At 48.5% G+C, this 26692-nt stretch overlaps 1 protein-coding gene across 5 annotated transcripts; it reads left to right on the top strand.

Moving 5' to 3' along the window:
* Positions 1-10766: 10766 nt before the first annotated feature.
* ZNF180 (zinc finger protein 180) lies at positions 10767-24953 on the top strand. Of its 5 annotated transcripts, none has more exons than XR_005883429.1 (5): positions 11225-11637; positions 19535-19609; positions 20862-20985; positions 21983-24177; positions 24533-24953. XR_005883429.1 is itself a non-coding variant. In XM_040976186.1 (4 exons), exons 1-4 carry the CDS (start codon positions 11252-11254, stop codon positions 23704-23706), a joined length of 1968 nt encoding a protein of 655 aa, XP_040832120.1. In that variant the 5' UTR covers positions 10767-11251; the 3' UTR covers positions 23707-24186. The 5 variants fall into 5 exon arrangements, 1 of the variants encoding a protein (XP_040832120.1); XR_005883430.1 differs by having other exon boundaries at positions 21958-24177; XR_005883427.1 differs by having other exon boundaries at positions 20859-20985.
* Positions 24954-26692: the final 1739 nt, after the last annotated feature.

Raw genomic sequence — 26692 nt, 5'->3', positions numbered from 1 at the left:
TCTTAGAATAGGAACTTATGATTAGGAAATCAAATGAGTGAGAATCATGTTAAAATAACAGTTCTGTAAAAGCAGAACTGTCAATAGGAATATATTTAAAATTAAAAGCATAATTTTATAACAGCATTCATTAAAACGATGGCTGAAACTTAGGACAACAGGATGTAATGCTTTGTTCTGTGAGTGCACTTTAAACTGCTCATGAGAAAAAGTTTATTTTGGTGTGAAAAATTGAAATCTGCACTTTCTTACATATTTCTTCCATGAACATTCAAAGACCCCTTATGTGCCTGGGTGCATGAATTAAAAATTTTTTTCTGTGTGCCAAAATAAACTTTTTTTTTTTTTTTAAAGATTTATTTTTATTATTTTTCATTGGAAAGGCGGATATACAGAGAGGAGAGACAGAGAGGAAGATCTTCCATCCGATGATTCACTCCCCAAGTGAGCGCAATGGCCGATACTATGCCGATCCGAAGCCAGGAGCCTCTTCCGGGTCTCCCACGCGGGTGCAGGGTCCCAAAGCTTTGGGCCGTCCTCGACTGCCTTCCCGGGCCACAGGCAGGGAGCTGGAAGGGAAGCAGGGCTGCCGGGATTAGAACCGGCGCCCATATGGGATCCCGGGCGTGCAAGGCGAGGACTTAACCACTTGCGCCACCGCGCCGGGCCAACTTTTTTTTTTTTTGAAAGGCAGATCAAGTTTATGGAGAGGAGAGACAGAAAGATCTTCCATCTGCTGGTTCACTCCCCAAGTGGCCACAATGGCCGGAGCTGATCAGGCGCCAGGAGCTTCTGGGTCTCCCACACGGGTGCAGGGTCCCAAGGCTTTGGGCCGTCCTCGACTGCTTTCCCAGGCCACAAGCAGGGAGCTGGATGGGAAGTGGAGCAACCGGGACACAAACTGGTGCCCAAATGAGATCTCAGTGCTTGTAAGGCGAGAACTTTAGCCACTAAGCCATCACGCCGACCCTGTACCCAAATAACTTAAAAAGTAACTCAAAGTCTTTACTCTCCATGAGAGTTTTTGAAGTACCCTCATGGGACTTCATAGTCAAACACATGTGCAACAACTTCATATAAGCTCTGGCAAGGAGGATCTGCAGGAATTTGTCCACATTTAGCCTATAGTAAAAATTAAGTGAATAAAACACAGCTTAACAGGTAGTGAAAGTGCTAAACTATAAGTTAGAAATTCATTAAAACGTTAAATCCTTACAGTAAAGGAATCTTATCTGGCATTTAAAGCCAAAATTAAGAAAACGCTGGAAATCAGTTATTTTTAAAAGTAGCATTTGTAAGTGAGTTGTATTTGCAATCAGTGTATCTGAAGCTTAGGTATAAATCCATGTAGCCTAGAAGACTTTAGTGTAATTCGGGTAGCAAGAATCAATACGGTCTAGTGTTTGTCATGCTAGTCAGACTTGTCAAGATAAATGCTGTCCCACAACACAGGCTTACCCATTCAAGTGTGTGGTTCAGAAAAGTTGCCAGGTTTTCTACACAGTATGTGGCAGAGATTCTTCAAGTGGTAGAGGGAAAGCCGATGCTGGCATTGGGGCCTATTAAGCACACACAGAGAAATGGAAGGCTATCATATTTGGCTGGTGCGGTGTGTAAGTCTAGCAATAAAGGGTCCCATGATATGTATCCTACATATGTTAAGATTGTGGGTATGGCGCAGTGGCCTAACGGCTAAAGTCCTCGCCTTAAACGTGCCAGGATCCCATATGGGTGCCAGTTCTAATCACGGCAGCCCCGCTTCCCATTCAGCTTCCTGCTTGTGGCCTGGGAAAGCCGTCAAGGACAGCCCAAAGCCTTGGGACCCTGTACCTGTGTGGTGGGAGACCTGGAGGAAGTCCCTGGCTCCTGCCCAGAAGAGCTCCTGGTTCCTGGCTTTGGATCAGCACAGCACCGTCCATTGCACTCACTTGGGGAGTAAATCATCGGACAGAAGATCTTCCTCTCTGTCTCTCCTCTTCTCTCTATATATTTGACTTTGCAATAAGAATAATTACATCTTTTTTCTCTTATTATTATTGTTAATTACATTGTATTATGTGACATAGTTTCATAGGCTCTGAGATTCTCCCAACCCCTGCCCCTCCCCTGCCCCCATGGTGGATTCCTCCACCTTGTTGCAGTATTACAAATCAAATTCAGTTGAGAGTCTTTCATTGCAAGCATATACCAAGCAAAGAGTCCAGCATCTGATTGTCCAGATACATTCAACGGTTTCTTGGGGAGATCATCTCTGGTCTGGAGGTAGAGCTGGCACAATATCATCCTGGTCAATAAAAGGCCCCAACTTAACATCAATGACAATTTATAACATTGTGGTATTAATTGTCATGGTATTGAGTAACCAATATGTTACAAGATGCAAGCTCTCAACCTCATCCTGTGACATTTTGGTTTTGGTTTATATATAACCAACTTCTTCTATACACCTTAAAATGGCTATAGAGTACTATTCAGCTGTCTCGTGTCTGGATAGACATCCTCATTTTAGTATTTAGCAGTCCATAGTGTTGAGGCATAATTCTGCTGAACCTGGCTGATTTTAGGATAGTCTAAACTAGCTTATAACTCTAGCAAGGCATATGACAACAGTTGAGGTGTAGAATTATATTAAGAGAGGTGTGCAGAGAATTCTTCCATTCCCCAGTAAGGAGTATCTAATCTCTGTGCCCCATCTAGTAAGGTATATGTGAATCCACACTGACTGTTTTCTGTTTGGTTCTAAGCTTTCCTTATTGTTCTCTGTCTATTCTGATTGTATTTGTTTGTTTACTTATTTTGGGGGAGGGGGCTCTGGAACGACCCTGATGGTCATTGCCAGAGAGGATGGGGATCCAAAGTTGGAACTAAGTAAGGACCAGAGAAAGCTCCTCTCCCGAGTCCGGAAGGAAGTTTGCTGTTCTCTGTCTACGGACCGCTCAGGGCTCCCAGCTGTTGTTCTGATGACCTTCGGTCCTGCATGGAAGGATTTGGGCTTCTTCCATCCCATGTGGTAGATCCCAACTGGGGTGGGTGACCTCAGAGTCCTCGGCCTTCAAAGGCACTCCAATTCCCAGTGACAGTTCGAATTTAGTCCTTGGTGCTCATACTGATAGTCCTTCTTGTAGATCCAGGGGTCTCCAGAGTTGGGATACAAGCCTCTTCCTGTCCACCTGCTCCACTCTGGGGTCCCCCGCCCCTGCTCTGTGCATATGACCTCCTGTTAAGAGGTTGTCAGGATCGCTTTTGTCTTCCCCTATATGTCTTGGTAGTTTTGCTATTGTCTAATGCTGATTCGAGTCTGTTGTCTATGAGTTACCTATTTTTTTTTTAATTGTCACACATATTTGCTTTTGTAAATCGCCCCCCCTCCAAGAAAGAAAGAAACAGCCGGACTCCCCGAAACTGCTACAGGCCAGCAAATGGCTGGAACTCAGCGGAAGTATTTAGAAAGTTAGTTTGTGAGAGAGGCGAGGCACCTGCACAGGCGGAACGATGGCCAACCCGGCGGGCGCAGGTTCGGGTGCTGCCACCGCTGCAGTCAGCTGCTCCGGTCCAAGTGATGGCCAGCTGTGGAATGGTCATGCGCCGCCAAGGACCCGGGCAGGAGGAGCGAGGTCGGGCATCCTGCGGGGTGAATGCTGTCGCCAGTTTGTCCGTTTGTCCCGGCCCTCAGGACACCCGTCTCTGGCCGAACCTGGATGTTTCTAGAAGGGGCAGCGTTCCCGTACTGCGGCAGACCTCGCGCACGCCCGGTGGGACAAAGCACTGTCCCTGCACGGCAGGCGTCTGTCCCTGTGAGGTACGCAGGATTCCAGAACACAGAACGTTCTTGGATGACAGAGAAGCTTGTGACTATTACCTTATTTAAGGAAGAGAAAAATAAGGCCGAGAAAATATAGATGGCTTTCCCTGTACTCATTGGATAGTTTTGACGTTAAGAGACCTGGAAACAGAACTGCCGCTCTTGGCGGCTCGCTTTTCCTTCCTTCCTCCCTTCCTCCCTTTTCCTTCTTTCTCTCCTTCTTTCTTTTTCCTTTTTCTTTCTTGGCCATCCCAGGGGTGGAATGACCTGCCGTTACGCAAAAGGAATCCATTTGGCTACCGTGCAGAGACCTTTGAAACTCGCCCTGGTTAAGTATTTCTGTGGAAGACTTGGAAAAGGACACTGACGGGTTTTGTATTAAAAGCAAAACAGCCCTGCATTTCCCATTACCCGAGTAGGACTGGACTCCAGGTCCGCGTGATCCATGCAGTGGGTCAGCTCCGGGCTGTGGTGGTGCTGGCTGCTCACCATGCAGGTGTCCTCTGCCATGTGCCAGCGTGCGCTCTGGGGATTTTGTCCCTGCCAGACGCTGAAGGACACAGCTGACCTCCAAACACCTTGTACAAAAACATAGATGGCGCATTCATTATTTATATTGGTTACATGTTGGATCCTGCTTTGCATAAATTAGGATAAATATTGTGGGGTAGGTTTTATTTTTTAATTTTTTTTTTGCCCTTTTAAAAATATTTAATACAAAGGTGAGGGGGTTTCAGAACCATATGGGCACCCAATTCTGAATTTTTTGCTCTTTTTAGAGCATCACTATTAGAAAACATAAAATGACATATAACTCATAGATAACTTAGAAAATGCAAAAATTGGGATCCTAGCACTTGTCACGCAAGGATTCAGCCACTAAGCCTTTGTGCAGGGCCCTAGATTTTCATTTTAAAGCAAGAAAACTAAACCAATATTGAAATTTTGATGATGTGCCCTGTACCCTCCACCACATAACCTGGTGGCTCAACAAGGCTAACCTCTGCCTTCAAGCGCCAGCGTCACATATGGGTACCAGTTTGTGTCCAGGCAGCCCCATTTCCCATCCAGCTCCTTGTTTGTGTCCTGTGAAAGCAACAGAGGATGGCCTAAGTCCATGTGTCCTTGTACTTACATGGGAGACCAGGAAGAAGCTCCTGGTTCCCAGCTTCTGGTGAGCTCAGTTCTGGCCATTTTTTTTTTGCCATTTGGGGAGTGAACCAGCAGATGGAAGATATCTCTCTCTCTCTGTAAATCTGCCTTTCAAGTAAAACATAATTAAGAAAAAAGGGGATGACGTGGGGGAGAATGAATGAGAAATTCCACCTGCCAGTTTCCTTCCCAATTCCTGCAGTGAAACTTGGAGCTAGGACCTCCATGCGGGTCCTGTGTTGGGAATGTGATGAAAACGGACATTAGTTAAACCTAATTCGATCTATGTCTATACATGCATGCAGTGAAATAGGCCATAGCCTAGTTAGACTAGTTCATGATCAAAAGGTTCTTAAAAGATGACTTTAGAGGGTCTGAGGGTTATAGGATTTGGACAAAAACATAGGTGTGTGTTCACATTGAGTGTCTTTATAATCTCTCCCTAGGGCATCTCCCCTTCAAATCAGATGTGTTGTTCCAGTTGGAAGCAGAAGAAAAGCTTTGGAGGAAAGAAGCAGAGACTCGGAGAAGGGGCCATGCTGGGGAGAGCCGTGCAGCTGTCCTTCCAGGTAGGAGCCAGTCGGCTTCTCATGTCGATGATGCCCAGCCCGTCCTGGTGCTGGCATCCCTCACCTGGAGTATGAAAACTCCAATCACTTCTCGCCGGTCAGCTTTCCTGCCCTTCATTCTCCTGCCTTTTCTCACTTCTTCACTTTGCTCTTCGTTTTTTGTCCCTCAATTCTTTCCTCTTTGATTGCATATACCTCATTCTATGCATTGAACAGCTAAAGTAAAAACAGATACTCCCAGAAGACATGGCTGTGCATACTCTCTCTCCTCACGTGAGAAAACAGAGGAGCTTCTGTGTTAACGTGATAGCCAAGGCCTGAGTTTTGTGAGGATTCGATGGACATAATCCTTCCTAATGTCTGTCTGCCTTCTTAGGTCGGCACGTAGTGTCACAGTTGATGTTTAGGGACATTATACAACTTGCTTCACTTCACTGGGTTTCATTTTCATTGTACACTTAACCTTGAATGGTAGTCCTGTGGGTGACACAGAAACATTCCCCAAGGAGAAGAATCCGATAACCAGAACTACAATGACCAAGAGCAAAAGAAGAGACAAAGGTGCAATGAATATTACTGAAGATTCCCCTGCAAAGGAGCAAAACCCTTTGCCAACCTCAGAGTTAACTAAGGGATACATCGAGAAAATGGGGGATATAGAATTCAAAACACTTGTTATAATGCTTTTTATCAGCAATGAGAAGCACATAAAGCAGGCGTTCAAGGAATTAATTAATATGTTACACAGAAGATGAATACAATGAAAGCTGATATAACAGAAATGAAAAATACAGTGGAGTAAATTAAATGTACAGTGGAGAGCCTCCAAAATAGAATGAAGGAGGCAGAAGAAAGAATCTCAAAATAAGAGGATATTTACTGTCACCAGGGAGAAACAACAAAAATCTGGAAGCAAGGCCAGGTCAAGTTTAAATAGTATACAGAATTGAAAGACACTATTAAAAGGCCAAATATAAGAGTTATGGGGGACCTAGCATGGTAGTCTAAGGCTAAAGTCCTCGCCTTGAACATGCTGGGATCCCATATGGGTGCCAGTTCTAATCATGGCAGCCCCACTTACCATCTAGCTTTCTGCTTGTGGCCTGGGAAAGCAGTCGAGGACAGCCCAAAGCCTTGGGACCCTGTACCCGTGTGGGAGACCTGGGGGAAGTTCCTGGCTCTTGGCTTTGGATTGGCCCAGCACAGGCCGTTGTAGTCACTTGGAGAATGAATCACTGGATAGAAGATCTTCCTCTCTGTCTCTCCTCCTCTCTCTCTCTCTTTCTCTCTCTCTATATATATAGTCTGACTTTGCTATACAAAAAAGCTTTTTAAAAAAAGGAGTAATGGAAGTCCAGAAAGTGCAGAAATAGGTGCATTGAATGAAATAATAAGGGAAAATTTCCCCAGAGAAAGAATTGGAAAACAACTACACAAGGGCACAGAACTTGCAACAGGGTTGACCAAAAGCAATCCTCACCATGACACATGAAAATCAAGCTCTCTTCAATCAAACATAAGGAAAAAATCCTAAGTGTGCATATGAAAAAAATCAACTGACATGTAAAGAATGCCTATTAACCTCACCGGAGACTTCTCACCGGAAACTCTACAAGTCAGAAGGGAATAGAGCAACACATTCCAAATTCTAAAAGGAAATATTGTCAGGCCAGGATAACGTACTCAACAAAACATTACTTTGTCTTTTAAAATGAAATAAAATTCTTCCACAGTAAAGAAAAATTAAAGGAATATGCTTCACCAAACCTGCCATACAGTGGATAATTAAAGATGTTCTCCTGACAGAGAAAAGGATTAGTTCCCACGAAAACCAAAGGCAAAGCAAAGGACATTCCATTAAAATATCTTTTGATTTTTTTTTTTTTAGTTTCACCGTTTCAAAACACTTCTCATTAAATACCTCAGTGACTCATAGATGAAACAGCAGCATGATTTTCATCTGTTCCTTGACATCTCTTCAGCGACACACTAGTCATTCGGTAGCAGGTTATTGAACTTCATGGTGGTGTTAATTTCTTTTTTCTTTCTGTTGTTAATTTTGTATTGTGGCTTTTCATTGAATGGGGATGCATAGAAACTGTGTAATGGAGATTATCCTATCCAGACGTAAGGATACAATGCAGTATGCATCTCTACTCCCACATCAAAGATGGACTCCCAATGAAACTGCTTGCTAGATCTTGACAATAGGATGCTGGACTCTGCCATTGTCCCTGCCTGCAATCATGAACATAGGACTGTATAGGAAGAACTATACTATAGCAATGACTTAGGGGAACTCAGTGAAGGGAGAGGGTGAAAGGGAAATTTTACGGCCTATTGAAGTATTTCATAAACTGATACAATAATGATAGAAATTAGTAAAATTTTAAAAATTCCAGTGTGACACTACTCTGAATTAAAAAAAAAAAAATTACCTCCAAAAACTTCAGCAAACAGAATTTGTTCTGGTTTTAGTAAAACAATATACATAATTAAATATTTGTTTCCTTTTACTTCTAAATTGTAGGGTTGCTGCTTCATTTTCATTTATTTATTTTTAAGATTTATTTTATTTTTATTGCTAGTCAGATATCTAAAGAGGAGGAGAGACAGAGAGGAAGATCTTCGGTCTGATGAGTTACTCCTTAAGTGCCAGCAAATGTCAGAGCTGAGCTGATCTGAAACCAGGATCCAGGAGCTTCTTCCTGGTCTCTCATGTGGTTGCAGGTTCTCAAGGCTTTGGGCTGTCCTTGACTGTTTTCCCAGGCCACAAGCAGGGAGGTGGATGGGGAGCGGGGCTGCTGGGATTAGAACTGTTACCCATATAGGATCCTCGCACATTGAAGGCGAGGACTTGAGCCACTAGGCCACTGTGCCGGGCACTATTTATGTATTTAAATAGTTTGAAATAATTTAACGCTTTTATAGAAATTGCAGAAAGCTATAGTCTCACCTACCCCCCCAATACACCAGATGTCAATGTGATGAATCACTTTACATATATGCAGATGTTTGTTCATGCACACATATTGATACGTATTGTACACATGAGTACTTTTTTTCTTAAAATATTTGTTTTTATTGGAAAGGTAGATTTACAGAGAGGAGACAGAGAAATATCTTCCATGTGTTGGTTCACTTCCCAGGCGGTCACAAACAGCTGGAGATGAACTGATGCGAAGTTAGGAGCCAAGACCTTCTTCTGGGTCTCCAGGCAGGCGCAGGGACCCAAGCACTTGATCTTAGCCCTGGGGACCAGGGGAGGGAAGCCTAAGGCGGCCTCTCTCTCTTGGGTATGGGGTACTTCCTGCTGCCTGAGCTCCCTACCTCGCTGCTCGGCGGAGGACTCTGAATCCCTTGTCAAATGGTTTTTGGGGTCTGGAATGGAAGGAGGGCGAAGAGCTAGGAAGAATCCAAAATGATCACTCAGAAGCCACAATCATTAAAAGCCATCTATTCCCTGTGGATCAGAGTTGCAAATGTTTCAGCTCATTGGTAAAGGAGCTTTTTCGGAGGGACTAATAGGGTCTGGGAGGAGTCATACCGCCAGCCACACTGGCTATTCTCCACTGCCAAGATTTCTAGGGGTAAAACCATGAGTTTTGAGGTCAAGTAGAACAGGTAGGGGGGAAAGGCGACTATCGCTGAAGCACCTTATATTCTAGAAAAATTCCTGGGGTCCAGGCCTAGGCTCAACCTTGTGATGAGGGGTGAAGAGTGGGAGTGGGTTTAGCAGTGGTGCTTCTGGGGGGCCGTCTGGGATCCTGGGGTCCAGGATCGACACCCGCCTTCTCCAGCACCCCAGAAACCAAAGGGTTCCCGATTTCCTCGGCAAGTGTGCAGCCCTCACCCCGATTCCGATTTCAGGGAAACCCGCCCCGCCTTGACATCTCCGGGGCCGGGACCGCAGCTCCGAAATTCCTCCCCAGCCTGGCAGCATCCCGACCCCAACCGTCCCGGAAGATCCGGAATCTTTTCTCCGCCGCGAGGGTTCTGGGAATTGTAGTTCCGACCTGCGGAGCAACGGCGCACTTCCTGGTTCGGCTAGAAGCGCGACCATTGTGCTGCGCCCCGGCAACTCGCCGCCGCGGCCCTTCCTTTGCCGGCCGGGGCAAGTACTTGAAGCCGAGGTGGTGGCGCCGCAGAATCCCGGAAGGGAACTCGGTTCTCCTGAAGAGCCGTGAGGCGGCGACAGGCCCAGCCTGGCTTGCACGCCCGACGACGCCCAGGTGCGGGGACGAGGGAGGCCGGGCGCGCGCATGCGCAGGGCCTAGGCGGGAAGCTGGAAGCGATGGCTTGAGCTGAGTGGGCGACTCAGTTTCCGAGTGGAAATATCGAGGCCGGCGTGTGGTCCGTGGCTTGACCTGCGATCCTGCGTGGGTTGTGCCCTTGGCCTGGGGGCCTGAGGACTCCCACCATGGTGAAAGACGGGACACCTGAGGATGTCCAGGTTAACAGAAGGGTTTGTGCCACCATCCCCGTGGCCTTGAGCAGGTGTCGGGGAGGGAAGCGTGAGGACCCTCTGGCCAGGAGAGACCAGGCTGCAATCGAGGGTCCTGCCCGGGGAGAGGCTGTGCTACTTCAGTAAGCCCCCCAGGTGATAATGAGCGAGGGCTGTCATCTGGCAGGTTGGAGACACCATGGAAAGCGTTGTTTGCACCTGCCCCAGCCTGGACTGGTCAGCCTGGGTCTCAGGTAGGCTGGTGCTGAACCCCCGCATCGTTGCGGGTTGGTGGAGGTGCTGGGTTGGGAAGGCCGAGGCTGCAGCAGCCAGCCGGCTTGGGACCAGGCAGCGTGCTGTATCGCTTGACCTGTTTCTACATCTTGACTTGAGCGGCTCCGATTCTAGGCTGAGGCGAGGGGCAATCTGTGCTTCTGATTGAACCTGAAAGGGGTTAAGGTTGACTGATACCCAGGTGCCCCTGGGGGTGTGGACAGGAGGAGGTGCAAGGGCCCAGGTTCTTGCGTGCTGCAAGTGCCCTTCGATGAGACGTACTGGGATTGTGGCTTCAGGCAGAGGGACAGGGATGGAGGCTTGTGGGTGCCCGAGGCACCCCTGGCAGAGTGAGGTGTGGAGTGAGGGGTACAGATGGTTGTCTCAGGAGTGGGGATTGCGTGAGCCCGCCAGTGTGGGCTCGATGTCCGGGGGTGAGCCTGGGTACCACTGGGCTAGGCCCGTGCTGGAGTGTTGGTGGAGAAAGCAGGAGGCATAACGTCATTACCGAGTCAATTGCCGGGAGTCGGGGACTGGAGCTTGATGGTGGGCCTCCTGCCTTGGGCCGTTACTGGGATTCTGGGCTCTCCGTCCCAGAGCCGTGCTGTTGCCCTTGGGACTGCAGGTGGAGGTGGGCAAGGAGTCCTCACTGGAGAGACCTTCGTGTGCCAGGTGTTTTTGGGGAGAGGGGGTTCCCAGGACCCAGTAGAATTAAAGGAGACACTGAAAGATGTTGCTGATTTGGGTGATGGGCTCTAGGCCGGGCAGGGCGTCTGGGAAGGCCGAGGCCTGGTCTGAGTGGAGGGTGTGGAATTCGTCGTGCTGGCACAGAATTCCACACCTACCATGGGCAATGCATCCAGGGAGCAGAGACCCCTGCAGGGATTGGTGGTACAGGTGGGGGTCGGGGCACGGTGAGGTGTGTGAGGACCTGCGTGAGTGTGCGTTGCTCAGGGCTTGCCTTCTCGACACAGCCCCCGACCCCAGCACCTGCCTTGCCTGGAGGAGAGCATGGAAGAGCAGGAAGAAAAGCCCCTGGAGGCCCCCGTGCAGGTGAGTGGAGCTGCGCTGCCCAGAGCGACCCCAGGTCTGCTGCCACGCAGGGCCGGCAGTCCAGCCCCCGGGGTTGGCCACTGTGGCTGTGTGGTCCATCACGGCCAACAGGCTCCTGGCTCTTGTGTGCTACACATTTTAGGGATCTCTGCTATGGGTCTTGGGTCTTGTCGGAGAGAACTCCACCTGAGAGGAATTTGGGGTCCTGATTGAGAAACCCCCGAGTACTGTTTGGATCTCCCCAGCAGTTCATGGCTTCTTTGGAGAGTGAGCAGTACATGTTTTTGAAATGTGCAGCGGCTCGTGGCTCAGTAGAGGGGACCAGTACACCTGAATGAGCCGAGGTAAGGGAGAGGGCAGCGTTCACTGGCGACATTGCAGCCAGTTGGCTGATGCTTTCTCACTGGGATCAGAGATGCTTACAGTCTGTATTAAGAAAAAAGCATTTGAAAATCACACCTTTTGAAAATGAACATATGGGATCCTGGTTCAGTGACTCAATTGACTCGATTGGCTCATCTTTCCCCTTCAAGCACTAGGACCCCATGTGAGTGCTGGTTCAAGTTCCAGCTGCTCCGCTTCCCTTCCGGCTCCCTGCTTGTGGCCTGGGAAAGCAGCAGAGGACGGCCCAAAGCCTTGGGACCCTGCACCCAAGTGGGAGACTTGGAAGAAGTTCCTGGCTCCTGGCTTCGGATCAGCTCAGCTCTGGCCGTTACAGTCATTTGGGGAGTGAACAGCAGATGGAAGGTCTTTCTCTCTCTCCTTTTCTGTGTATATCTGCATTTCCAATAAAAATAAATTAACCCTCAACAAAAAAAGAACAGAAATGTAGTTTGTATGTTTGTGGGAAATAGGGTAGAAAATATACTAAGCAGTTAGCAACGTTATATGTCATTTTTCAACATTCCTCACCCTTATTTTCACATTTTTGTACAGTGAATTTTTAGGTTAAAAAGCCAGCAATTTCAAACATTTTCCCATAGCAAATGTTCTTTGAAAACATTTAACCACTTAAACTAAATGAGAGCCTTCCCTTCTCCTTCCTCCCTTCCCCTTCCTCACTGATTCTGTCCCAAAGCCGTTAGGTGAGGCGGGGCTTGGCAGGTGCTTGCAAGGAGGGCCACCAGCTGGCAGAGGTGTCCCAGGCTGACCAGGGCGAGGTGGGCATCTCAGTGCCCAAGTTGAAGGAGATAGGTGCCCACCGGACAGTCCCCTGTCACATGCAAGCAGAGCAGGTAGAAGGAATAAGCGACTCGTGTAGGTGGGCAGGCCCACTGGGGATGAGAAGAGGGTCGTGGCGAGGCCGTAGCCTGACCTGGAGATCCATTGGTCAGTGGGTTGAAGAGAGCGTCCATCCTGCGGCTGGGCTGGTTGGGTATCTGCTGGGGGAGAAGATGTGTGAAGGGGCTGCCTGAGCTCAACGGCAGGAGGCACGGGGTGTCTGAGTCATATCAGGGAGATGTGTCCTCATGTTGGGGGTGCAGCCTCGTTTGCTGTGCTACCACATGAGGGTAGCTTCGTGGGGTAACAGAGCCAGGTGGCTGTGGAGGGCATTTGGGGAGGCATGATGTGAGCTGTGCAGGTGCAAGCTGTGCAAGGAGCCAGCACACAGGGCTGCGTGGAGGTACCAGGAAGGAAAGCCACAAGCTGGGGAGGAGGGCCCTTCTGCAGAACCGGCTTCCTGGGGGCGGGAGGAGGGGCTGTGTCTGGGACAGCAGACACTTGCAGGAGGCCTGCTCAGGTCAGCCAGAAGAAGGTTCCCCGCACAGATGTATTGCTCAGTGTTTTCTTGCTGTTGTGAAATACTTGAGGCAGCCCAGCCATGAAAGGAGGTGTTTTATTTAGCTCACTGATTTTTTTTTTTGAAGATTTATTGTTTTATTTTTATTGGAAACTCAGATATACAGAAACAAGGAGAGACAGAGAGGAATATCTTCCGTCTGATGATTCACTCCCCAAGTAAGCACAACGGCTGGTGCTACGCCGATCCGAAGCCAGGAGCCAGGAACTTGTTCCAGGTCTCCCACACGGGTGCAAGGTCCCAAGGCTTTGGGCCATCCTCAACTTCTTTCCTAGACCACAAGCAGGGAGCTGGATGGGAAGTGGACTGCCCGTGGCCTAGCAGCTCACTGATTTTTGAAACCAAAAATCTGATTGGTGCGGCACAGGTTCAGGTGAGGGTCCCTGTGGCTGTGTCACCTTATGGTGGATTGTGATGGCTGCAGCAGGTGTGGGAGGAGCAGTGGGGAGGGATGGTGTCTCCGTGGGGCAGGCCAGAGAGATGGGGTGGGGCCAGGCTCAGGCTCTTCTAACAGTTTTTTTTTTTTTTTTTTGCTTTTGCTTACTTTTTAAGGTTTTTTGTTAAGATTTATTAATTTTTATCAGAAAGATATACAAAAAGGAGGGGAGACAGGAAGATCTTCCGTCTGATGATTCACTCCCTAGGTGGCCGCAACAGGTGACGTTGAGCCTGTCGGAAGCCAGGAGCCAGGAGAAGCCAGAAGCTTCCTCTGGGTCTCACACTTCGGTGCTGCAGGGTCCCAAGGCCTTAGGCTGTCCTAGACTGCCTTCCCAGGCCACAAGAAGGGAGCTGGATGGGAAGTGGGGCCACTGGGATTAGAATTGGAATCCATATGGTAATCAGTTCATGCAAGGCAAGGACTCTAGCTACTAGGCTACTGTGCAGGGCCCAAGATTTATTTTTGTTGGAAAGGCAGATTTACACAGAGAAGGAGAGAGAAAAGTTGTCCATCGCTTATTTACTCTCCAAATGGCCACAAAGGCTGATGCTGAGCTGATTTGAAGCCAGGAGCGTCTTCTGAGTCTCCCACATGGGTGCAGGGTTCCAAGGCTTTGGGTCGTCCTCTACTGCTTTCCCAGGTCACAGGCAGAAAGCTGGATGGGAAGTGGAGCAGCTGGGACACAAGCTGGTGCCCATATGGGATCCCGGCACTTGAACAGGGAGAATTAGTTATTCAAGCCATTGATCCAGGCCCTAACAGTCCTCGTGAGAGGACCTCCCATGGTGCCATGGGGAGGACCTAGAACCCTTGCAGAGGCCCCCTCAGGGTGCGTAAGGACCTCTGCCAGGCTTCCATCAGGCTGCACCCCTCAAGGCTGCATGTGCTCTGAAACCCCCCTTCCCTGGAGCCGTGCTGCCAACATAGGCTCCTCGGCTGGGGGCGGGCACACAGCACCCAAGCCAGGGCACCAGGTGTCTCACCGTCAGATCAGGGGGGTCTGTGGGTGCCCAGGAATGCTAGGATGAGTGCTGGCAGCAGTGGAAGCCGGAGGTGCTAATGTGGGCTCATGTGGATGCGGAAAGGTGTTGAGAGGTGTGTGTGTGAGTCCAGACAGTCCCGTACACCCCTGGGGTGGGCTGTCGGGTGGGCGGTGACGTCCCAGTGCGAGTCCACCCAAGCCCTCGGGTTCGGTGGGTTTCACGGCAGTGGGAGGTGCACGTGCAGTCCTTATGCACATGACACTGCTGTGAGTGGTTTCTCAGGATTCCTCATGTACCTGTGCAGGATTTTGGAGAAAATTAAGTAAATATAAATTTGCATTCGCATCTTTGTCAAAGCCATAGGTACAAGAATGCATTTTAATGTTACTTTTAGTATTCTCCTTTAACCCAGGGAGTTTTCTGTGAATCTGGGTGTTTTCTGTGAATCTTTTTTTTTTTTTAATTTAAATTATTTTTATATGGAAGGCAGATTTACAAAGAGAAGGAGAGACAGAGAGGAAAAGTCTTGCATCTGCTTGTTCATTCCCTAAATGGCTGCAGTGGTGGAGTTGAAGCACCCACGTGGGCATTGACTTTCAGCCTCTGGAGGTGCAGGGTCCGAGAGGGCGTCCTGAGGGTGCCCGGCACGCTGGCACCCTGTGAGGCTTCAGTCTGGCTGCCGGCGGAGGCTCTGGCTACCTGGAGGATCCATGTGGCTGTGGACAGGAAGCCTCAGTTCCACGTAACAGAGGTCCCTCCCGACGTGCTGTCAGTCATTGAGCAGAAAGGGTGGGATGGAGGTAGCAGGGGACAGGAAGTAGGGGACGTCCGTATAGAAAGAGGACTGGAGCCTGAGGGAGCCTGCAACACACAGTTAAGACTGAAGTGACACAACATCGCCCCCTCTGTGTTCTTTGGGCCACACAGATCCTCCCTGGCACCATGTGGGCAAGGTTTACACAAGGGTGCCAGTGCCAGCAGGCAGCAGTCCTTGTAGGCCGCCTGGAGAGTGGTCACCACACACTCCGCTCTGAGAAGAATTTTGCTCATCAGAGGATGTTCAGGTACTTGATTTGAGCTCAGGCAGGAAGAGGGCTCAAGGGCCGAAGGGTTGACTTCCAGAGAAAGCCGTGATACAGTGAGCCAATCCAGGAAGAACCTGTGTGGGTGTTGGAGCCACCCAGGAGGTGTTGTGCCTCAAGCACTTGGAAGCAGCTGGGCCAGGGAAGAAGGTTTTAGTCTCCAGGGGCTGATGTATGCCTGAAGGAGTGGGAGAGCTAAAGGGACCCTCCACCCAGGAGGAGTTCTGAATCAGACAGGGTGGGGACTGGGTTCCTGCCCTGTTGAGCCACTGATGTAGACAATTCAGGGTCTCCTGTGTGTCAGATCCTTTCACTTGAGATGTGGGCTCTGTCTCCCATCTGCGTGGGCTCCACAGTGGGAGGCCTGTGCATGGGAACCTCCCCGACACATGGGATCACTGTTGGCATGCTTTGTATGCAAAGCTCTGAGAATGAAGTTTGGGGCTGCCTCCCTAGTGTGGTTGGGAAATTTGTCTCCTCCGGTCATTCAGTTCTGATGACAACACATAGAGAGCTCAGGTGGGCCGTGTCAGACTGGTCCACAGCACCCAACCAGCACATATGAGATCCAGGAGGGGAAACAGCAAAGCCAGTAGAGGGATGTAGAGGGCTGCCCTGCTGAATCACCACTCGCACTGGAGAGCGTGAGTTGGGATGGGGGCAGACCAGACCAGGCAGGGCTACAACACCTGTAGGCCTCATGTGAGCTGGACCAGGGAAAAGCCAGGCTGGATTGACTGTTCCTACTGGTGCAAGCATAAGTCAGAGTGAGTGTGGGTTGGTAGGGCTCTGCCAGAGCATCAGCTAGCAGATGCTAGGAGGGGGGGAGCAAATTCTTTCAAGTCAGCCTGCAGAACCACCTGGAGAGTGTATGATCCGGGAGTGGGCCCAGTACAGAAATAGCGAGCACCTCCCTCCTGGGTTGCCACTCCGTCTGGTGAGCATGAGAATCAGGACAGGGGCTAGACAGAGAGTGGTGCTTGTTGGCAGGTGTGTGCACTGACATGCATGTGAGCTAAATGGGATGTGGGACAGACTGAACCAGTCTGCTGTACATACTGGCAAGCACAGAAACCAGGGTAGGGGTTGGGACTGGTGGGAGTTATTGTGGGTCACTCCGACTAGGATGCAGCTCCCACTGGGTAGCATGAGGCATGAGGGCCAAGTGGGTGTTGGGCAGGATCAGGCTAGTCTGTAACATCCATTGGTTTGTGTAGAAGACAGGGGTGGAAACAGAACTGACCCAGAAATTGCAACCACCAGCATATGCATAAGCTGATTGAGGCGATGAACTGAGCCGGACCCTGTACTGGCAAGCACACAGAAGAATTTGGCCTGGGATCACCTCAGACGAGTTTCTTTGGGGATTCCCCAACCAAGCTGCTAAACTCAGAACCTCAACCATTAAGAGAAGTGCAGGTTCCATGATCTGACCATGGAGTGCATGTGTCAAAGCTGAGCTGCCTCAGAGGCTTAGATGGAGCAGTGGACAGCATATCCTGGTGCACATGGAGGATGTGGCAGTACATCGGAGCCTGCAGAGAACACCTGGTACCACAGCAGAGGATGGAGGACAGAAGAAATTGATCAGCTACTCCAGCAACATATTGGTAGTCACAATCTGGGCAAACGGAGACTAAGGTGGACTGTGTCAGCCAGTGGATTCTGGAGAGATTTCATTGTGCTTGGAATGGCGAGATTGGCAGCAATTCAGAACTGTTGAACTGTTAAAACCACTTGAACAGTGCCCTCAGAGCATGCCCCACATCGGGGACCCTGGAATGGTTGAGACGCTGGGTGTGGCTTCTCCTTGCGCGGGGAGGAGAACAAAACACTCCAATTTAAAAAGACTTACTTGAAAGAGTTTAAATGGGCCTAATGCTTGACTCGGTTAATCCTCCTTTAGCAAAAGCTGAGTTCCCATATGAGTGTCGGTTCATATCCTGGCTGTTGCACTTCCCATCCACTTTCCTGCTTGGGATGGACAAACAGTGGAGGATGGCCCAAGCCTTGGGACCCTGCTGCCACATGAGAAACTTGGAGAAGGCTCCTGGCCAGATATATTTGAGACATGAATGAATTTTGAGTTTAGACGAGTCCCAAGCCCCAAGATTTATCGTCGTTATATATGCAAACATTCTAAAATCTAAAAGCATCTTAAATCTAAACACGCGTATTCGTTGGCATTGTTGATTAGGGCCAGCGGATCCTAATTGATGGCGTCTTTGTTGACAGGACTTTTTGCTTGGATCTGTTATGAAGTTAGCTTGTAGATTTATGAGTCTGGCTTTGGTCACACTGCATTCTATTTTATTTGCTTATTTTTTTAAAAAAAGGTTTATTTTTGTTGTCAAGTCCGATTTACAGAGAGGAGAAACAGAAAGCTCTTCCCTACGCTGGCTCACTCCCTAAGTGGCCACAATGGCTTGAGCTGAGCTGATCCAAAGCCAGGAGCCAGGAGATTCCTCTGGGTTTCCAATGCAGATGCAGAGTCCCAAGGCTTTGGGGCATCCTCTATTGCTTTGCCAGGCCTAAGGCTGAAGCTGGATGTGAAATGGAGTGGCAGGGATATGAACTGGTGCCCATATGGGATCCCAGCACATGCAAGGTGAGGATTTAGTCACTAGGCTATCATGCCAGACCCTTATTTGGTTATAATTCTGTGATTTCGGAATTTAGACGCAACTAGCCTAGACAGTCAATTTTTTTTTTTTTTTTAATTTCTTTAATGCTGAGTTTTGTTTTTATTTTTATTGGAATGCAGATATACAGAGAGGAGAGACAGAGAGGAAAATCTTCCATCCGATGATTCACTCCCCAAGTGAGCCCAACGGCCAATGCTATGCCTGTCTGAAGCCAGGAGCCTCTTCAGGGTCACCCGCACAGGTGCAGGGTCCCAAAGCCTTGGGCCGTCCTCAACTGCTTTCCCGGGCCACAGGCAGGGAGCTGGATGGGAAGCGGGGCTGCTGGGATTAGAACCAGCGCCCATATGGTATCCCAGGCATGCAAGGCAAGGACCTTAACCACTTGTGCCACCGCGCTGGGCCCAATGCTGAGTTTTTAAGGCTTGAGGTGGGGTCTGAGGTTCAACTTTTCTTTTCTTTTCTTCTCTTCTTTTCTTTTCTTTTCTTTTCTTTTCTTTTCTTTTCTTTTCTTTTCTTTTCTTTTCTTTTCTTTTCTTTTCTTTTCTTTTCTTTCTTTTCTCTTCTCTTCTCTCCTCTCCTCTCCTCTCTTTTCTTTTTTCTTTTTTCTTTTCTTTCGATTTCTTTTTTTAAGAGTTAAGTTATAGCCAGTGAGGAATACACAAACACACACACACACACTGAGCAAGCGCCAGTAATTGAGAGAGCTTCTGTTGGTTTACTCTCTAAATGGTTGGAACTGGGTCTGCTGAAGGCAAGAGCTTCTTTCTGGGCTCCTACACAGGTGCAGGGCCCTAGCACTTGGGCTGTCCTCCACTGCTTTCCCAGGCTGGTAGCAAGAAGCTGAATGAGAAACAGAGCAGCTGGGACGCAAACTGGCACCCGTATGGGAAGCTGGTGCCACAGGCAGCTTACCTTCCATGCCGCTACAGCGCCCCCTAGACAGTTCTTCTGTTCTGCATGGTATCTAGGATGGTTTCTTCATCTGGTGGCTGGGCTGGCCCTGGAGGTCCACCATGGAGCGGGCTGCTCCAGCAGGTATAAGGTAGCCGTTGCTGGGTAGTCAGAAAGGATCATTCAAGGATAGTGACCGCTGACTTACAAGTAGATTCATGGAGACCGTCAGGCTCATGTCTGCAGCTTCCGTCCTCCTCAGCAGTAGGAGAGAACAGAATTGGTGGGTAGGATCTGTGAGAACACGGGTGATATCAGATCCCAGCCTGCTCCCATGGGCTTAGCCGTGAGATGTGACTTAGCTCGCTGATTGCTCTCTCTTGTCCGTTTGCCTTCTTAGGACCCTCTGCTTCCTCAGGAAGTTCCCATCAAAGCTGAGGAAGAAGATGCCGGGTCACTGGCCGTCACTTCTCAGGTGAGTTGGGCAGTCTCCTCACTGAGAAGTGTGGCTTTCCGGTGGGTGGTGAGCAAGCTGGGACAGGAGTGAAAAGCAAGAAGATGGGGATGAGGAGACAGCTTTGCCAACGGATTGGTCATCATGTGAAAAATTGAAGAGAGTGAGGCTGCAAGAAAATTTGAGATTGAGGGTCTTTTATTTAAGAGGATTGGAAAATCTTGACTTTTTAAGTGACTGTAGGAAGGTTTTAGTAGAGAAAAAGAAGTCAGCCATAAAGTATAAAGCAGGGCCAAACTCACTGGCTTGGTTGGCTAATCCTCCCCCACTCAGGGGTCTTGAGAACAGACCCTGTCGTGCTTACAGGAGGCAGCCTGAGACATTCTGTTTACGTGGTGGTCATGACAGTGAGTGTCTGCTCAGAGTCCAAGAGTGGACAGAAGTAGAACTGTGCAGGATGGAGGTCATATTAGCTGTCATTATTCATTTAGCATTCTCAGACGTAGTAACTGCTAGCCCTTGTTGTGTGTTTAGTAAACTGCTAGCGTCAGGTCATATATTATCACAATTAATTTATCAAACCAGTGAGATGATGATTATGGTTAAGCCTAAATAGCAGAAATGGAATAAACTCACTATTACAAGATGGGTTATCAGATGACATCTATTTGTTTAATAATCCAAATGCATGCCCTGTGTAAGAGGTCAGAGAACTCACATCTCCTTTTCTTCTTAATCCGGTGCTTTTGATCTGTAAGCACTGCCTTATGCTGGGGCTCATACTTCGTCATCTGTGTGGGCCGGATCATCTCACAGTCTGCTTCTGTGAGTTTTTATTGCACTACCACCACCCTCATTTGTGTATCTACCTTCCTGCTTTTTTTTGCTACAGCAGCAGAGTTGAGTCATTGCGATTAAAAACTGTGTTGCCTGCGAGCCTTGAGATACTTATCATCTGACCTTTGGCAGAAAATTCTTACCCATTCTTATTCCTCCAATTTCTTCAAAATCAAAAAGAATAAGCATTTTCTTTAAATTGGACAAAAAGAAAAGAAAAAGAACACCTGTACCAGTTTTTACCTGGCGTTCCACCGTGGGGTTTGAAGAGGTGTGGTTTCTAAGCCTTGGGGACTTAACTGGAAGACTTCTATGTGAGTTGACTGGGGTCCTTCAGACACCACGAGTTAGAGGCAAGCTCCCAGTCATTTTTCAAAGGCAAATGCTGGAAGAAATGCTGCCCCTCTGAGTAGGGATGTGTGTTTTGTTGCAGCAGGGACCAAGCTTCAAAGTTATGACGGTAGACTTCACTCAGGAGCAGCCTGGCCCTTGGAGGCCTGTGCAAGAGACAGCAAACAGAGAGACCGTCCTGGACAAGCACAAGGACCTGGTCTCTTTGGGTAAGAACACCGTCCCTCCCAGTGAAGGGCCTTCTGCTGAAATGATGCATGCCCATGTGTTGTGTAACTACCACAGGATTCAGCAGCCATAATGATTTGGATCACACATGGATTGTGTTGGTGCTTTTATTCCCCAGTGAATATCTTCAGAGCAGGAGAAAAGAAGTTCGGTTTCTTTGGCTTGAATTTGTTTAATCTTCATTCCTAAAGGGCCAAAGCCTGGAATGATATTCTACAGTGATTTTCAATGTCTAGTGCTAAAGAGGGTGGAAGGGACCTTCTGTTTGTTTAAAATGGGTTGCAGTACTGGGTTGAGTTTGGGGGTTCTGCATAAGTGATTTTTTTTTAAGATTTATTTTTATTATTTATTTATTGGAAAGGCGGATATACAGAGAGGAGAGACAGAGAGGAAGATCTTCCGTCCGATAATTCACTCCCCAACTGAGCGCAACGACCGATGCTATGCCGATCCAAAGCCAGGAGCCTCTTCTGGGTCTCCCACGCGGGTGCAGGGTCACAAAGCCTTGGGTCTCCCACGTGGGTGCAGGGTCCCAAAGCTTTGAGCCGTCCTCGACTGCTTTCCTAGGCCACAGGCGGGGAGCTGGAAGGGAAGCAGGGCTGCTGGGATAGAACCAGCGCCCATATGAGATCCCGGGTGTGCAAGGTGAGGACCTTAACCACTGCACCACCGCGCCGGGCCCCATAAGTGATTTTTTTTTTTAATTTGCAGGTGCTTTGCACTCAAAGTCATATTTATTCAACTAAGATTATTGTTAAAATAGTTCCATGTTAATGCTCTGTGATACTGATGTGCTGTGATAGTTCGGTGCTTACTTACTGCTTCGGCCCATTCTTTTGCTTTCTCAATACAGATTATAGGTGTATATAGGTAGAAGAAAGTGAACTCACATGTTCTTCCCATACTTTGAGTCATCCCACTGTGTCCACTCTAATGTCTTTTTTGGGGGCTAGGGTGTGTTCCTTTGCTGTTTTCCAGATTTGACAATTGTACTTGGAAGAAGAGACTGCATTTCAAAGCAGAGCCTGCCAGATGAAGTGAAGACAAAAAGGTTGATGCGGGATGATCCTTGGGTGCCTACAGGTGAAGAAGTCTGTGACTATAAGGACCAGCGGCAGAAGCAAAAGGAGAAGCAAGCGAGGCGTTTGCAGGAAGTGGCAATCACTCAAAGGAAAGCTGTTATTCACACCGCAGTCTGCCAAGGTGGGAAGCTTGAGGAGGGTGGGCTGGAGCCCAGTCCGCCATCACTCCCACTGATACCTGTAAGAAGCCATTTTCATAAACATGTATCAAATGATAAAAAATTACCTCAGAATGTTGCAGTAAACAGTTATCAGAAGACACATAACCACGGGCAGCTATGTGAGAAGAGTGAGTGTGGAAAGCTTCCTGAGAGCATTCACCTCATTCAAGTTACAAGAACTCAAACAGTAGATACACCATATGGCTTTAGCAGCATCATTCCATCCCCTAGCCACCCTATACCTCCAAACAGGCATGGACAAATTCATGGGACAGGAGAAACCTTAAGTTTGAAGGCATGTGGGCAAGTTTTGAACCAGAGCATGTCAAAGGAGCAGCTGGGGCTTCCTGGTGATGAGAGTCAGCACACATGCAGTGAAATCTCTCAGAGTTCATCTCTGGCTCCAAATGTGAAAAATCATTCAGAAGAGAAACCATTTGAGTGTCATCACTGTGGTAAGTCCTTCAGCTGGAGCTCGCATCTCATTGCACATCAGAGGATTCACACAGGAGAGAAGCCTTATGAGTGCAGCCAGTGTGGGAAATCCTTCAGCCGCAGCTCACACCTTGTTTCACATCAGAGAACTCACACTGGAGAGAAACCCTACAGATGTAACCAGTGTGGGAAGTCCTTCAGCCAGAGCTACGTCCTTGTTGTGCACCAGAGGACTCACACAGGAGAGAAACCTTATGAGTGCAGCCAGTGTGGGAAATCCTTCCGGCAGAGCTACAAGCTGATAGCTCACAAAAGAACTCACACTGGGGAGAAGCCCTATGAGTGCAACCAATGTGGCAAATCCTTCATCCAGAGCTACAAGCTGATAGCACACCAGAGAATTCACACTGGGGAGAAGCCCTATGAGTGCAACCAATGTGGCAAATGCTTTAGTCAGAGCTACAAGCTGGTTGCTCACCAGAGAACTCACTCAGGAGAAAAGCCCTTTGAGTGTAATCAGTGTGGCAAGTCTTTCAGTTGGAGCTCCCAGCTGGTGGCCCATCAAAGAACACACACTGGAGAGAAGCCCTACGAGTGTAGTGAGTGTGGGAAGTCTTTCAACCGCAGCTCTCACCTCATTATGCACCAGAGAACTCATACTGGAGAAAAACCTTATGAATGTAATCAATGTGGGAAGTGCTTCAGTCAGAGTTACGTTCTTGTTGTACATCAGCGAACTCACACTGGAGAAAAACCCTATGAGTGCAACCAGTGTGGCAAATCCTTCAGGCAGAGTTCATGTCTTACCCAACATCAGAGAACTCATACTGGTGAAAAGCCCTACGAGTGTGGTCAGTGTGGAAAAACATTCAGCTTGAGTGCTCGACTGATTGTCCATCAAAGAACTCACACAGGAGAGAAACCATTTACTTGCAGCCGGTGTGGGAAAGCTTTCATGAACAGCTCTAAACTTATTAGGCATCAGGCCACTCACTCAGAAGAGAAACCCTACGACTGTGATTAGTTGGGATATTGTCAGCCAGAGTTGATTCCTTTCTCTTGTATTCTTTTTCAACATTATTTTAAGGGAGTGCATTTAGTGGAAAAATGGGATAAAAGCAAGGTATGGAAAAATGTGCATTTGTCACTTTACTGGATATGTTGAAACTTGTTCTGAAGAATTGGGGAAAGCCTGCCAAATAAATATATTCCCCATACAGTCAGAATGGGTCCCCATGACACATTCGTACAAGAGTACTAAATATTGGCACTTTTCTTTGCAGAAAAAGCTCAGATCTGTTTTTGAGACAAAATCATTATGTTGTGGAGTAATGCCTGTGAGTTCGACTCCCAATACCCAATAAAATGCCAACAATAGTTGACTTCCAGAGATTATTGAAAGATTTCTGGGGAATGATAACTCAGTGTAGCATTTTACATGATAGGCCCACTAATTAGTTTGTAATGTGATTCATACAGCACTTTCTTATGTGAAGTTTTTCTTTTTTCTTTTTTTTTTTTTAAGATTTATTTTTATTTTAATTGGAAAGGCGGATATACAGAGAGGAGGAGAGACAGAGAGGAATATCTTCAGTCCGATGATTCACTCCCCAAGTGAGCACAACAGCTGATGCTATGCTGATCCAAAGCCAGGAGCCTCTTCCAGGTCTCCCACGTGGGTGCAGGGTCCCAAAGCTTTGGGCTGTCCTGGACTGCTTTCCCGGGCCACAAGCAGGGAGCTGGATGGGAAGTGGGGCTGCTGGGGTTAGAACCGGAACCCAAATGGGATCCCGGGCGTGTAAGGCGAGGACCTTAACCACTTGCACCACCGCTGCGCCAGGCCTGTGAAGTTTTTCTTAAAAAAAAAAAAAAAAGACTGCTGTAATATGAACTACACAAAAACAAATATCTATAATATTAATATGAAAATATTTCTTGAAAATAACTGGAAGGAATTATAGCTGTATCTTTTTGTTTTATGTCATGTCTTGTTTTTGGAATATATATATGTATGTCCTCTGCTAAAATAAATGCTGTGTTAAAAAAAAATTTGTAAAGAATATGCTAATCTTGTTAGAGGACTTAGGAAACACCGAGTCACAGTATAGCAAAGACCTAATTTGGACCAGCAGTGTGAGCAGCTCATTCTTGAGGACTGGTATTCCAAGGGGTGCAGGAAATGTCCGACTGAGTGACAGAAGAGGAATTGGGCAGTTAGAGCAGAGCAACTGGGCAGAGTGTGTGGGGTCATTTCAAGGTACATAGTGCAAATCCTTGAAAGAAAAGTTCACAGGGTCACCAAGGAAATTCATTACTGCTACGTTAGAAGGACCCAGCGTAAGAAGTAACACGAAGTAACACACAGTAAGGCCGCATTTTGTAGTGCAGTGGCTAGTCTTTTTTTATATATAAGGTTGAAGGGCTACAGGAAAGTGGATAAGAGTATTTCCACATTTTTTTCCTGTATCTCTGGAAAACGGGGAGGTAAAGGGAGAAGCACCACCCAGTCTCCCACCCATCCTTGATGTCTCCCACCCAGGTCCATCCCTGATGTCTCCCACCCAGGTCCATCCCTGATGTGGTGCATGCTCCGAGGGTCTTGCTCAAGTGGTTTTGATAGTTTGACAGCTCTGAATTGCTGCCTATGTCACCATTCCAATCAGGATGAGGTCATTGAAGAATCCACTGATTGTCATAGTCCATCAGAGTCTCTGTTTGCCCAGTTCTTCTCGCCAGCATGTGGCTGGGGTACTTGATTGATTTGTCCTGTTCTCTGTCTTTTCATGGATAAGTTCTGAGTCTGGCAGCTCAAATTGGGAGATCCCCAAAGAAACTTTGAAGTGTCCTAGACCAGATTTTTGTGTGTGTTTGACAAGTACAGGGCCCAATACAGTCCATCACACCAGTCAGCTGGTGGTTGCAGTTGCTGGGTCAGTTCTGTTTCCAGCCCTTTCTTCCACTGCAACCAATGGGTGTTGCAGTCCAGCATGATTCTGCCCAGCACACACTTGGCCATTAGGCCAACAGCTATTCCCTCCCTCCCAGGATGCCCAGGGCACATTGCCCACCTGCCAGGCCCAGCAGCTGCGCCCCTGTACACCTCACCATGAACTTGCTTTCCCATGTCTGCTGCCTCTTTTCCTAGAATCCTGGAAGACTGGGCCGTGGCCATGCCTCACCTCTCCTCCCCGAGACTTGCCACCCATGCCTTTCTGCCAGAGTCAGCCCCCACACCTGACCTGTTGATGACCCTGTGCGTGTGCCCTGCAGAGGCACGGCTCCCCCGCATGCCCCTGCACTCAGGCCCTCTTCTGCCTCTCTGGGTGCACTGCAGGGCCTGCCCTTTCACCTTGTACCCGCTTCCTTTCTGGCTGCGCAACACCCCAGTGCCAGGCTCCCCTGCAGCACATGACTTCTTGGCATGCGTCCTCACCCTCTCTGGGGACTCACCAACAGGTCCCAGCTGCTCTCATGCACGATGCTCCTCGCCCCTAACCACTGCCCCGTCACCTGTAGCCTTGAGTCTCTCTGTCATCTCATCGGGCTCCTTCCACAAGGACACCACACTGTCGGCTGAGTCAGCCCTCCTGACTCAGGGAACATCCCCTGGTTCCGGAAATTCACCTTGTTCCTCTCCGCAGTTGGCCTTGCCCCCTTTGCCTGGTGCTGACACAGGCTGGTCCTGGGGGCTGGGATGGTGTGGGGGTCTGCAGCACAAGCTCTCTTCTTCACCACGATCATCCTGTCCCCACTCAGCAGGTTTCTTCCATTCACACGATGGCTCTTAGCTTTCTCACTTGGGTCAAGGCCAGGAGCTAGACCAAGATCTTCAACAGCCGTGGCACTAACAATACACTTGTTCAGCTACACCAAGAGCTGAGTGTGGACTCCACGTGGTGTTTGGAAAGCACCTGTAGGCTTTGAGAGCCACTCGTAGTGTTTTGGCCTCTGGCCCTCTCTCATCAAGAGGGCATTTGGGTGATCACCAGAGAACAAGGTCTCCAGACCTT

The sequence above is a fragment of the Ochotona curzoniae genome, unplaced genomic scaffold (genome assembly GCF_017591425.1).
Source record: "Ochotona curzoniae isolate NIBS_2020 unplaced genomic scaffold, NIBS_Ocur_1.0 contig_2699, whole genome shotgun sequence".
Classification (NCBI taxonomy): Eukaryota; Metazoa; Chordata; class Mammalia; order Lagomorpha; family Ochotonidae; genus Ochotona; species Ochotona curzoniae.
The sequence above is the reverse complement of the archived record's forward strand: the minus strand, read 5'-3'. Positions and strand labels throughout refer to the sequence as shown.